This window comes from Narcine bancroftii, chromosome 4, assembly GCF_036971445.1.
Source record: "Narcine bancroftii isolate sNarBan1 chromosome 4, sNarBan1.hap1, whole genome shotgun sequence".
NCBI classification, from domain to species: domain Eukaryota; kingdom Metazoa; phylum Chordata; class Chondrichthyes; order Torpediniformes; family Narcinidae; genus Narcine; species Narcine bancroftii.
The window spans coordinates 106,553,030-106,567,976 of NC_091472.1; the positions used below are offsets into that span (position 1 = coordinate 106,553,030).

General features: G+C 34.2%; 1 protein-coding gene across 6 annotated transcripts in view; it reads left to right on the plus strand.

Annotated features, from left to right (window-relative positions):
• The window catches only part of cfap61 (cilia and flagella associated protein 61), a 203,022-nt gene that overhangs the window by 13,073 nt on the left and 175,002 nt on the right, over positions 1 to 14,947 (plus strand). For all 6 annotated transcript variants that reach the window (XM_069932362.1, XM_069932361.1, XM_069932358.1 and 3 more), the window contains one exon: positions 9,690 to 9,766. In XM_069932362.1, the coding sequence (XP_069788463.1) occupies positions 9,690 to 9,766 (77 nt within the window). The remainder of the gene's footprint in view (positions 1 to 9,689; positions 9,767 to 14,947) is intronic.

A 14,947-nucleotide genomic window follows, 5' to 3' on the forward strand; every position in this document is an offset into this window, starting at 1 on the left:
AGAAAATTCAATTATTTTTAGGTTAATTTTAATTCAATAGATAATAAATGTATTATTTGGGATGCATTAAAAGCATATATAAAAGGTCAAATAATAAGTTACCTGACTTAGATTAAAATGGAATATATAATGGACACAAACCAATTAGAACAGGACATGGGCAAATTAGAAAAAAGATTTACAAAATAATACTTCTGAAGAAAATAAAGAAGACAAATAATTAATAAAAAACTTAAATATAACACTATCCAGATATATAGAACTGAAAAATTAATTCAAAGAACAGAGATGTTATGAATTAGGTGAAAGAGCTCATAAAAGTTTAGCATGGAAATTGAAAGCCAAACTGACATCTAGAGTCATTAATGTAGTTTTAAAAATCTTCAAGAACTATTACATACAAACCATAAGAAATAAATGATGTATTTATGGAATTTTATTCTGAATTATATTGTTTGGAATCAGTACATAATGAAAATAACATTGATAAATTTTTATGTCAAATTACTTTACCTAGTTTGAATGATGGGGAACAGAAAGATTTGAATTTAGTATTTACGACAAAATAAATTAACGAGGTAATGAGTTCAGTGCAAAATAATACATTGCCAGGAGAAGATGGATTTCCTGTAGAATTTTATAAGAAATTTAAAGATCTTTAATATCATTTTTGGAGGTGTTAAATTATGTATGAAGGTACATTCTCCACCTGAAACCTTTTTAATGACAATTATTATGATAATTCTGAAAAAAAGATAGTGATTCAATGAAACCAGCATCTTTATAGACCAAATTCATTATTAAATGTTGATTATAAAATATTATCTAAAACATTATCAAATAGATTGGCAAAATATTTACTGAAATTAATACATATGGATCAATTGGATTTGTTATGAATTGGAAATCTGCAGATAATGCAGAGAGGCTTCTTAGTTTAATAGATTTGGTTAAAAAAAAAATGGGAGACTTGAGTGTGGGAGTCACTTTGGATGCTGGAAAGGTATTTGATGGATTAGAATGGGATTTCCTTTTCTAAAGATTTAGAGAAATGTAAATTGGGTTCAATGTTTGTAGATTGGGTTAGAATGATGTATAAAAAAACTTATTACAAAGGAAGTGACAAAAAGGGCAGATTTCAACATCTTTTAAATTAACAAAATCAAGGTTGCCCATTGTTACCAGCTTTATTTGAGCAATAGAAGCGTTAGCAGAATTAATAAGATGAGATTCAAAGATTGAAAGAAAGTACTAAGGTAAAACAAGAAGAATATAAAATATATTTATTTGTAGATGATGGTTTGATTTATTTAATAAATCCTTTAAATTCTTTACAGCAACTTAAAATTAGAATAAAAGAATATGGAGATATATCGGGATTTAAAATAAATTGGGAGAAGAGTGAAATTATATTTTTAGTTAATGGAGATTATCAGAAATGGAAGGAAGTAATTAAATCTAGATGGCCAGATCTTGGAATAAAGTATTTAGGTATTCGCATACAATCAGATTTAACAAAAATATTTAAATTAAATTAAATATTTTTATAAAAGAAAATGAAAGAAGATTTAGAAAAATGAAATATGTTACATATAACTTTGATGGGTAGAGTAAATTGTGTTAAGATGAATGTTTTTTCCTCAAATACAATATTTATTCCAATGGATTCCAATTTCAAGTGCTCAATTTTTTTAAGGAATTAAATGTTTGTTAGAACATTTTTATGGGAAGGAAAAATAGCAAGGGTTTCTTTGGAGAAATTAATGTGGAAATATGATTTAGGAGGTTTACAGCTCCCCAATTTCATGAATTATTATAAAGCAGGGGGCGTGGCAAGATGGCATAGAGTCTAGACGTGCAATCTCAACCTCTCTGGCCAGACTTTTAAATACCTGTTTTTTAACCCTTTGTTTTCAAGTTTAAACTTTTTAAATTTTAGTTTAAAGTATTAAGGAATTATTAGTAAAAAGACTAAACCTCAAGTTCAGAAGAAGTTACATTTTCAAAGTGTTGAAAATTTGGGGCCTAGACGACTTGATACAGCCCCAGGCTCAATCTCTTCACTGTCTAAACCCCAAAGATTGCCTGTGGGGGCTGAAAAAAAAACCCTATTACTCACCAAATGAAGGATGGCGCTGGAATTACCCGTTCTCCGGAAGAAGGTGCCTGTTCCCAAGAAGTGGACCCCGATTTAGAAAGCCTTTCCATTTCAATGGAGGGAGCATACAGGAAGACTATTCCATTGTTGGAAATGCATCAGGCAGCATTTAAATCTGAAGAAATCATTTTTCTTCGTGAATTGATGAAAAAAGCAGTGAGATAAGAGGGGAGACCAGCGGCGACTCCCTGACAAAGTCGGAGTGCCATCACTGGGAGTCCAGACCTGCAGTAAAATTTTTAAAATGCCTTCTGTGAGTTGCAGCAGGAGCTGCAGTTACCTTGTTCTGCCACTGTCAGAGAGAGCAGAGATGAGTTTTACTGAATCACAGTGCATGCAATTAAATGAAGTTATTCAAGCTGTTATAAAACCTTTGTTGACATCTCAAATGAATGAAATGGCTCAAATGAATGCTGGTATAAGTTCAGAATTAAATGTGGTTAAGACACGTGTGGATGCATCTTATGAAGAATTAAAAAAATTTCAGACTGCTTTTTTGGACTGTAAACAACAAGTGACTTCTAACAGAAAAAGTGTTGAAGGTGGAAAAATCAATCATAGAATTAGGAGAATGTGAGAAGGAGCTAGAAAGAAAAATAGATTACTTGAAGAATCAAAGCAGAAGGAATAATGTGAAAATTGTTGGTTTGCCAGAAGGTATGGAAGGACAAGATCCTCTTCGTTTCTTTAAAGACTGGATTCCGCAAATATTAGGGCAAGAATTTTTCTCTGGGGATTGGTACTGGAAAGAGCCCATAGAGCTTTAAGAAGAAAACCCTCAGCTGGTCAACCACCGAGACCAGTAATAATTCGATGTTTGAGTTATTTGGACAGAGAAGCAATACTTCGACTTGCAGTACAAAATGCGAGACAAAGACAAACCCCATTATTGATTCAAAATAGCAGTCTTTTTTTATCCTGATTTGAGTCAAGAGGTCATTCAACGTCGACGTCGATTCAATGCAGTTAAAGAAGTTTTGTGGCGTAAAGATTATAAGTCTACTTTTCATTACCTTGCAGTGTTGAATGTGTTTTATGGAGACTATCAATTTCAGTTTTTTGAAACTGATCGTGAAGCAATGATTTTTGCTGATTCATTGCCAGATATAAGGGGACAAAGATGTAGTCCACCATTAACTCCTAAAGAAAAATCTGGTTGCTCTGGAAATGGAAGAAATGGCAGAAATGAGAAAAACGGGAAATGGGATCTTTGAGATTGGAATCTTCTGTATGAAAAAAAGAATTTTCTTATTCTATTTTTTTCTTTTGTTATTATGATATTTTGATGTTATTGACTGTTTGGCTGGGGAGGGAGAGATTTGCACTAAGTTCTTTACTAGTCATCAGCCACTGATGGGTGACCCACACCCAATTTTAGGGGATTACTACCTTTTGGTGGTTTTTTTATTGGTGTGGGGGATTTTCTTTTTTTTCTTTAATTTTCATTTTATTTAGTTTTTAATTTGTGATTTTTTTTTCTATTGGAGGGCCTATATACATTGATTTGAGTTTTTATATAAAGATATTATTGGTATTTAGTAATAATTGTAGATATGTCAAAGTTGAAGTTTGCTACTTTTAATGTTCGAGGATTAAATAGTACGATTAAGCGTAAGTGAGTCTTGGCGTATTCAGTTTATAAGAATATTATTAATTTGAAGTGGACTGATCGAATTAAATATCTGGGTATAATTTTGAATGTTAATTATCAATTTTTATATAAATTAAATTATGCTCCATTATTGAAAAAAATTAAAACTGATTTGATTAAATGGAAAGATTTACCTATTAATTTAGAAGGATAAATACAATTAAGATGAATATCTTTCTGCATCTACAATATTTGTTTCAATCTATTCCATATTTACTTGATAAAATTTTTTTTCAAGATTTTGAGTTTTTATGGAGGGGTAAATTTTTGAGAGTAGCTTTGAATAAATTAACTTGGAAATATGAGTTAGGGGCACTACGTTTACCACATTTTCAAAATTATTATGAGGCAGCCCATCTTAAATTTATTAGTTTATTAATGGATTTGGTACAGCCTCCTAGTTGGGCTAAAATTGAGATGGCAACTATTTCTGAATTTGCAAATCATCAATTTTTGTTTAGGTGGAATATAAATTTGTTACAACAATATAATGTGCCTATACTAAATCATTTAATGAAGTTATGGATAAATAAAAATAAAATGATAGGCTCTAGGGGTAAATTATTGGCTTTGACTCCGTTGTATAATAATCAACTTATTTCTTTTTCAATACATAATCAAAGTTTATTGCATTGGAGATTTAAAGGTGTGAACAATTTGGGAGATTGTTTTAAAGATGAGGGAAGATTTTGGTATTGATAAGAACTCTTCCTTTATTATCAAATTCGATCTTTGGTAAAATGTATGTTTGATAGAGATATGATTTTACTTAAAATGACTAAATTTGAGACTTTTCTTATGAAGGTACCAGAGAAGGGTTATATTTCATCTATGTATCAAATATTACAGGATGGTATGGATAAAAAGGGTTGGGATAGATCTAAAATTAAATGGGAAGCGGATATTGGTTTTATTTTTTCTGAAGATGATTGGTTAGATATCTGTTATGATAGTGTAACTAGATTGATAAATTCACGTTATGGAATTATTAATTACAATTTTTTTAGATCAATTATATTTGACACCTGAAAAATTTAAAAAAAATATGGTTTTAATGAACCAGATTTGTGTTTTAGATGTGGTGATACGGTTGGAACTTTTTTTCATGCTGTTTGGTTATGTATACATATACAATCTTTTTGGAAGAAAATTCAATCATTTTTAGAATACCTGTATAAGATTAAAATAATTTTAGATCCAACATTATTTTTATTGGGTAGTTTGCAACCTCTGAAAGGTTTGGGATTAGATAAATTCCAGCTTGCTTTTGTATATTTAGCTTTATCCGTAGCGAAAAAATGTATTGCTAGTATGTGGAAAGATACAAATATGATTGATATTAATAGATGGCATAATGAGATGAAATATTGTTTAATAATGTAAAAAATTATGTATGTTTCTCATGATAATTATAATTTTTTAGTTAATAAGTGGCTGTTATACTTGGAATATTTACATTTCAATTTATATTGATTAGATTTTAATAGGTATAACTTTTTCTTTAATATTTTTTTTATGGCTCTCCTTAGGAGAGTTAGCTGAAGGGGGGGGTTCTTTTTTTCTATATATAGAAAAAAAGTTCATGTTCATGTTTAATTACTGCATATGTCATATTATTTGTTTTTTGATTGAATAAATAAAGTAAAAAAAAAATTATAAAGCAGCACAGTTGAGGTTTATTAATGTAATGCGTGAATTAAATAATGTTCCAACATGGGTAAATTTAGAAATTGATAAAATAGGAGAAATTGTGAATAGCAAATAAAGAAACACCATGCTGAAACATTTAATTGAACTTCAAAATAAAATTGATAGAGATTTGAGGAAGAGGTTTAATGTCTGGAAGAACACCTTTATTTCAAAGTAGACTTATTCTATTTTGTATGAAAATTTTTTTAAAAATCTGGAAAAATTATGGTATTAGGAAAATTTAAGATTCTTTTGAAGCCAGGAAATTGATTACTTTTAGTAGAATGAAGTAAAAAAAAAATGTAAGATAGTGGAAAATACAAAATTTTATTATTATCAAGTTAAGAGATTTTTTGTGAAATTTTGGTCAAGATTTAGTATTACCAGCTGAGACAGAAGTAGAATTATTATTAAGTAATGGGGATGTCAAGAAATTTATTTCAGAGATGTATAAATTATTACAAAAGGTTCAAAAAGGAATTCATAAATCATGACATAAATGGGAGGTAGATTTAAATAAGCAAATAGATTAACGTAGATGGATTCAGATATGTAGAGAGAGTATGAAAAGTGCAATAAATGTGAGATATCTGTTAGTTCAACATAATTTTATTCATCAGTTACATTTAATACCACAGACATTATATAACATGAATTATATTTATTCAGATTTGTTTAGATATGGACAAGAAATTGGCACTTTTTTGCATTTGACATGGCAGTGTTCCACAATTAAATCTTTTTGGCTTGATTTGGGTAATTTATTAGAAAGAATAACTGGAGTAAGATTCCAACAGGATTCAATGTTTATTTTTTACTGGGAGATGTTAGAGGAATTAAGCCTAAAATAAAATTGAATATGTATCAAATAAAATTTGTTCAAATAGCTAGAATATATATGCTATAACTTAGAAGTTGGATATTGATTTGGGAATGGGCAAATGGCATGCAGAAGTTCAGGGCTGTACCCCACTTGAGAGAATTACTTACAATTTAAGAGATAAATAACATTTTTTTGTGAAAATATGGACCCCATATTTATAAACTGTTGGTATTAAAATGTAAATGAATCTTAAACATTCCCTTTCTCCTATGGGTCTCTATGAATACAAGTTTAAAGTATTGGAAAGTGAAGTGCTCCTGTTGTGGTTTTCTTGTCCATTTTCTTTTTTTCTTTCCTTTACTTTGTTGCGGGAGGGGGTGGGGGGAAATTAGAGGAAGCTTTTCTTTCTTTTGTATTTTTAACTTTTTTTATATATAAAATACCACATGTATTTGGATTAAATTTGAAATATCACGATATGTTTGTTAAGTGGTTTTATATTAAATAAAATATTTAAAAAGTTTCAACTCCCACTGTTTGTGATTCATGGTTATCTATTTGCCTCCACCAACTTTATCACAATGGGAGTTAGCAGATTTTGTTTCTTGACCATGGACTACAAAATATGTGCTATCCTACCTGGAAAACTCAGTTTGGTGCAATACTTTGAGGCAGAACTGTTTTTAACCCTTTGATTTATTTCCCGGACTAACATGTACAAAAGGCACACGAGACAGCAGATTCTGGAATGAAAAGTAAAACTCAATCTGCTGGAGTAACTCAGTGGGTCAAGGGGCATTAGTAGGAAAAAAAAGAATGGTCAACATCTGGAGTCTTCATAAAGGGTTCTGATTTGAAATGTCAACTATTCTTCCTCACTGATTCTGCTCGACTTATTGTGTTTCTCTAGGAGATCAATTTTAGTCTTAACATATATTGACATTTCATCCATGTTTAAGAATTAAAAGTTACTCATAAAAAAATTCTTCTGGAGATTTCCATACTGATTGGGTTAACATCCATAGATTTGTGATCCTTGTAGTTGACGCATTACTCAGTAGATGTAATTCTGCTGATCTTTAGATAAGGGAATCTCTCCCAAACTTCTGTATGAATGTGAGCTAGACAGTCAATACCATGCTTGGAAATTCAAGTCCCATTGCTCGATATAAAATTTAAACAAAAATCTGTGAATGATCTGTGACACATCCTTAGTTTATAATGGTGATGCACAATCTTTTGGGATCCCTGTTCTGAGATTATTTACAAAAGATGTAACAACGAATCCATTGAGTGCAACAAGCATGTGTTAACTTGAATAGACTGAATCAATTTCACAAATGTGGATAAGGAATGTAATCATCACTGCAAAATAGAATTTGAACAGTTTAGGTTAGCACAATGGCACAGCAAATAGAGCTGCTGCCTCACAGTTCAAGAGATCCAGGTTCAATCCTGATCTTCATGAGGAATTTGCACATTCTCCCTATCACTATATCAGTTTTGTCCAGTTGCTTCTGTTTTGTTTACCATCCCAAAGACATGTGGGTTGGTAGATTAATTGGCCACTAATTTTCCATATGTGTGTAAATTTGTAAGTCCAATACATCCTTTTGAAGATTCTTGGAACCTCATCACCATCATCTTCCCACCTGCAGTTTCCACCCCTGCCTTCTCCAGATTTACCTTCATATTCTTTTCAAATCATTTTTGCCACTCTCCCACTAGATTGTTTATCACATTTTTTCTGTACCATCCTCCTCTTGTGCATCTCTTCCCCTGACTTTTAGCAACTCCACATTATTATCCTTATTCCTGAAATTTGTCTCTTGCATGTTTCCCTCATTAATAGTAGAATTTGGGAGAAATTAATGAGAATTGGGGAGAATTAAGAAAGAGTGGGAAATGTGGTGATGTGTAATTACACCACTAGGTCACCAGGGGTCATCCCGGTGACCTTGTACATAAAGCAGTCCAGAGCTACAGTCTAGCTTTCCAGGTTCGTCTTGCAGAGAGACAAGACCTCTTAGTGTACATATTAGTTTATTAAAGCTGTCTTATACTCACACTGCTGGTGTGGTTATAAAAATTGTGATAATAATCCATGAATGGGCCACATAATTTGTCAAATTCAATCATAGGATTAATGTATGATTTGTGGAAATTAGCAGCTGATGATTGGTGGGCAAAGGAACTGTGTCTGTGCTTTATTTCGCAATGATTCTTTGAATGATGGAAAGGAAGATACAAAGTAGTAACAGATAATGCAGGAGAGCAGAAAAAAAATTACATTTCAGGTTGATGATCTTTTATCATAACTGTTCTGATGTTAACCATTAACTATTTCATTCTTCATTGATGATGTCTGACTTGCAGAATTTAAAACATTTTTGTGTTTTCTCTAGATTTGCAACATCTGAAGGTTTTTTTTCTTTTTGGATGATTTGAAGTTAGATTGAGAAGAAACTGATGCAGAGAATGATTAAGAGTTGTTGAGGGGGGAGAGGAAAGGGAGATAGGAGAAATTTAATTTTTAAAAATTTAAATTCAATAATAAAAATTTTTTAAAATTTAGATATGCAGCACAGTAGCAGGCCATTTTAGCCAACAACCCCCCAGTATGCTTCAAAAAGTGGGAGGAAAATGGAGCCCCTGGAGGAAACCCACACAGACAGGGGAGAACATACAAACTCCTTACAGACAGGTTGGATTCGAACCCTGGTCCCGATTGCTGGCACTGTAATGGCCTTGTGCTCACTGTTACACCAACCATGCTGCTTTAGTGGAGAAAATGAGGAATTGGAGAGTATGTTGGAGAAAAGGTAGAAAATACAAGAGAATATCAAACAAATGAGATGGAAAAGTAGTTAAAAAAAAGTTGGGGATGAAACAGGAGAATAGAAGAAATGTCAAAATTTTCTATTTAAAGTTCATCCTCTCCTCTGTTCTCCCCATTTTATTTTGCCTTTTTCCCTTTTATTTCTTCCCTTCCTTCAATCACCTTTCCTTTCAAACCACCTTTTATTCAACCTTTCTCTATTTTTCCCCCCTCTCCTTTCTCCACAACAATAAATGCTCAAATACTGTACAGTGGGTCAACTGTGATTTTCATTTTAATTTTTAACCAGACATTTTGATTTGATATTGCTGAACATGAATCATGAGTATGTTCAATTTGTACATGATTTACTTGCTTGAATTGTACAGATCATGTTTATTTCTGATTATAAAAAGTAATCAGCTAGTATCTCCAAATTTATAAGCATTAATTTTGAACAATGATAAAGTATCTAAAAAATACATTGCTTTTAATTTTTCCACAGATGATTTTATGTTTTCATAAAACTTTTTTTTAAATATTTTGGCAGCCTTTGAACACACTTTTTATGCATTTGTTTGTGGCCAAACCAGACTTTGCAGCTGGTTGTGCTAGAGAGATTATCAGGTAGGAATTGTTTAACTTGGATAATATATTAAAAAAGCAAATTCACTTTACTTGTCAAATATATTAATTTTCATTATGGTGTGCAGCAGATAGTAGACTATTTGAAGTAAGTAATTTAAAGCAAGAGCAATGGGATTGCAATAGAAATGAAAGACATGGTTGGAGAAGACCTGAGAGGTAAAAAGCAAATGGAGAAATAATTTGAGTAAAATTCAGGTTATTCTTTTTAAAATTGTAACAAATATATAATTTACTCTTCACCAATAACACAGAAAATAGCCCAAGATGTTGTGCTGATCTATAAATACCTACCCCCCAAAAAAACTAAACTCTCCCAATGTCATAACCTTTTTTTATTTAGTCTGTGCCTGTCTTAAAGTATCTTAAATGCCCTTATTGTTCCAGCCTCCACCACTACCCCTGCCAATGCATTCCAGGCACCCACAACTCTACGTGTATATAAAAACAAAAACTTACCCTTGATGTCTCCCCTCAACTTTCCTCTCTTCACTGTGTACAGATGGCCTCTGATGTTTGCTACTCCCACACTGGGAAAAAGGTGCTGGCTGTCGACCTTATCTATGCCTCTTATAATCTTGTGGACCTCGTTACCTCTCATCCTTCTTCACTGTAATTAGAAAAGCCCTAGCTCTGCTAACCTTGCTTCACAACACATATTTTCTAATCCAGGCAACATCCTGGTAAATCTCCTCTGCACCCTGTCTAAAGCTTCCACATTTTTCCTGTAATGAGGTGACTAGAACTGCACACAATATTCCAAGTTGTGTCTTACCAGAGATTTTATAGAGCTGCAACATTACCTCACAACTCCTTAACTTAATCCCCCTGACTAATGAAGCCCAGCTTATCATCGGCAACCTTGAGAGATCTATGGATTTGGACCACCAGGTCCCTCTGTTTTTCCACACTGTTAAGTATCCTACCAATAGCCATGTCCTCTGCCTTCAAGTTTGACCTTCTGAAATGTATCACCTCACATCTACCCGGATTGAACTTTGCATCCTATCTATATCATGCTGTAACCTACGACAGTCTTCAGTACTATCCACAACAGCTCTAACCTTCATATCATCTGCAAACCTATGATCCATCCCTGCTACTTCTTTGTCCTATCATTTTATTGGCAATTACACTAGCTCTGTAACTCAATGGAGCTAGAAACGGATCTGAGCCATTTAGGCCTTTTCACACCAAAGTGTAAAATGAAGATACCTGGGAAATTTTCTTGGGAACCCTCCCATGAACCTGCGGTGTGAAAAGGTTGACAAGAATTTTAAACTGGTCCATGGCCCTACCTCGTAGGTAGGGTCGCGGCCCCAGGATATTTTCCCAGACCACCCTCTCCCTCTGATGTGAAAAGGCAAGGGCCAAGCAGGTGAGAAATGATACCTGTCTGGGAGGTTTGTTAGTTTTTAAATTTATAAACCTGATCTGTGGGAGCTTCTTAACTGAGTAAAACTTGTGCTTTTTTTTTAATATAAACACAACTTACTACATTTCTACATTTATCCTATGAACACAACCTTCTACACTTCTGCACCTTGATGACCTTCTGTAGAACTGTGTCCTTTTCTGTTTCAACTGCAATCTGCTTGGATTTCATGTCAGATACGGGAAGAGATTCAATGATCAGATTCAAGTGGAGATTCACAACCGTCTCTGTGGAACTTTCATTGTGTGCTTCACTCGGTGTCATTGCCCTTGACAACACATCAGCTAACACAATAAGTTTTCCTGGTGTGTACACCAGTTCAAAGTCATAACATTGTAGCTTCATCACCAGTATTTGAATTCTCGATGAAATTTCACAGAGATTTTTCTTGATTATCGCTATAAATGGTTGGTGGTCTCAATGTTGGTAGACCACACACATGACTGTGGAATTTTTCGAGTCCATAGTCCAAACCTAGACATTCTTTCTCGATCTGTGCATATCAACATTCAGATGTTGTCATCTTCTCCCACAGCCTGAAGTTGTATGACATCTATTCCATCTTTTGAAGCGTCTATAGATATTTTCATCCTGGATGCGTCAAAGAACGTCAAAAGTACTGCTTCTTTAATTAGAATGGTCTTCAGTTGACCCCATTCTTCCTCGTGGTTGGCTGTCCACTTGAATTCATATTTGTCCTTTTACAACTTGCTTAGGTACATTGATTTGGAAGATAGGCATGGTATGAATTTACCAATGAAATCAATCATTCCCAGCACTCTCAATATGCCTTTTTTTGTTAGTGGATCTGGGCATTTCTAAAATTGCTTTCACCTTGCTCTTGTCTGGCTCCACTCCTGCCTCTGACAGTTTATCTCCCAGAAATGTGATTTTCTTCACAGCAAACTGACCATTTTCTATGTTTAACTTCAATCCATTCTTCTGGATGCATTGTAGCACTTTGAGATTCTTATTGTGTTGTTCTTATGTGGATCCCCATGGGATCACGCCATCCATGCACACATGTTCCCCCATATATACCTTCTATGATATACTCCATTGTCCTGTGAAGCACTTCTGGAGCTGACGAAATTCCAAAAGGCATCCTCAGACAGGAGTATCGGTCAAATAATGTTTTAAATATACCATATTTTGTGCTATCATTATGCAATTTCATTTGCCAGAAGGCCTGGGATACACCAATTTAGCAAAAACTTTGCTACGCCATCTCACTTGTAATTTCATCCTGGTCAGAATCTGATAATGTTTTCTCTTTATATTGGTATTCAGGAGCATGGACACATTTAGGTCACCATTCTTTTTTGACACACACACCATTGAATTCACCCATTCTGTGAACTCTTCCACTTTCTTTATGGCCCCTAGTGCTGTCATTCTGTCAAGCTTCTGCTTGAGCTTCTCTTTCATGGTGCAGGAACCCACCTTGGGGTATACACCACTGGCTGTACATGCTACATTAATTGTATCTTTTAGGTGAATGGTAGGACCCCAAACCCCTTGAAGATGTCTGGAAATTGATCCAAAGTTTCCTCTCTGCTGTTCTGTGCATTGTCACTGTTAATGTGATACACCCTCTTGACTTGGGTTAAGTTTTCATATGTTTTGCCACCAAGCAGTGAATAATCCCCATCTGGGACTACTGTGAACCTGAGGTGGCACTCTTTATCGTTAATGTTTATGTTGAGTTTACATGCATCTTTCATGCCGATCCTCTGTCCATTGTAGGCTTTGAGAAGTACAGGATTTGCATGGATGTATGGCTTTATCATCATTGTCCTGATGTCACACTCACATATCAAATTGACCTTTGCTCCTGTGTCCAGCTTGAAAGGAATATTTGTTCCATTTGTATGCAATGACACAGTCCAATTATCCTGCTCGACATTGTTCACTTTCTGCTCTACCATGCCCACGAAAAGTGTATCACTGAGAGCAATTTCTTCTATAGTGTGTACACTTTTACTTGTTTCCCTTTGGAAAAACATTGCATTTCATAGTGATTTTGCCCTTTGCATTTATTACAGACTTTCCCTTAAGCTGGGCATTGCTTTGGTGCATGTTTAGTGCCGCATCATTTACAATTTAATGTCTCTCTGTCTTTTTGTTGTTTCCTGTACCTCATATTTTGTTTGTGTGTGTATCCAGACACTGTGGCTACGACGATGCCTTCATTTTCACTGGCTTTTACATTATCACCAAACTTTTTTGCATGCTGGAGAGCAAATTCACTGGCCTGGCATATCTTCACAGCTCCAGCAAAGGTCTCTTGTAGCAACCTTTCTTTCACTTTCTTATCATTAGTTCTAAACACAATTTGATCATTGGATCTTGCAGTGATCCAAAATTGGATTTTTTGCTTTTAATTTTAAATCTGTTAAAAAAAGTATCAAAGCTCTCTCCTTGCAGCTGTGTGCATGAGCAAAACACATACCTCTTGAAGGTTTCATTTTTCTCTGGTGAACAGACAACATGGGATAGTCAATATGGCTTTATGAGTGGTAGGTCATGTTTAACCAATCTGATAGAGTTTTTCAAGGAAGTTACCAGAAAAGTTGATGAAAGAAAGGCTATGAATGCTGACTACATGGACTTTAGTCAGTCCTTTGATAAGGTCCCATATGGGAAGTTAGTCAGGAAGATTCAGATGGTCAGTATTCATAGTGAAGTTGTAAACTGGATTCAACATTTTCTATAAGGGAGAAGCCAGAGAGCAGTGGTGGATAATTGCTTCTCAGACTGGAGGCCTGTGACTAGTGGTGTGCCTCAAAGATCAGTGCTGGGACCATTGTTGTTTGTCATCTATATCAATGATCTGGATGATAATGTGGTAAATTGGATCAGCAAGTTTGCAGATGACACTAAGATTGGAGATGTGGTCAACAAAGAAGATTTTCAAAGCTTGCAGAGGCATCTGGATCATTTGGAAAAATGTGCTGAAAAATAGCAGATGGAATTTAATGAAGACAAGTGTGAGCTGTTGCATTTTTGAAGGACAAGCCAAGAAAGGACATACACGGTAAATTATAAGGCACCGAGGAATGCAGTAGAACAGAAAGATTTGGGAATACAGATATATAGTTCCCTGAAAGTGACATCTCAGGTAGATAGAGCTGTAAAGAGAGCTTTTGACATAGTGACCTTCATAAATCAAAGTATTGAGTACAGGATTTGGGATGTTATGGTAAAGTTGTAGAAGACATTGGTGAGGCCAAATTTTGTCTATTGTGTGCAGTTGGTCATTTAATTGCAGGAAAGATATCAATAAGATTGAACGAGTGCAGGGAAGATTTACTAGGATGTTGCCTGGACCTCAGGAACTGAGTTACGGGGAAAGGTTAAACAGGATAGGACATTTTTCCCTGGTGCATAGAAGAATGAGGGAGATTTGATACTGGTATTTAAAATGATGAGGGGTATTGACAGAAATAATTTAGATAGGTTTTTTTCCACTAAGGGATATGAGATAAGGGAGAAAGGGGGAATCTCTTCCCATAGATAGTGGTAGGAGTGTAGAATGACCTGCCAGCTGAAGTGCTGAATGCATGCTCAATTTTAACATTTAAGAAGAATTTGGACAGGTCCATGAATGGGAGCAGTATGGATGACAATGGAATGGGTGCAGGTCAATGGAATAGGCAGAAAAAGAAGGGCCAAAGAACCTGTTTTCTGTGCTGTAATGTTCCATGGTTCTATGGTTTACTTGAAAT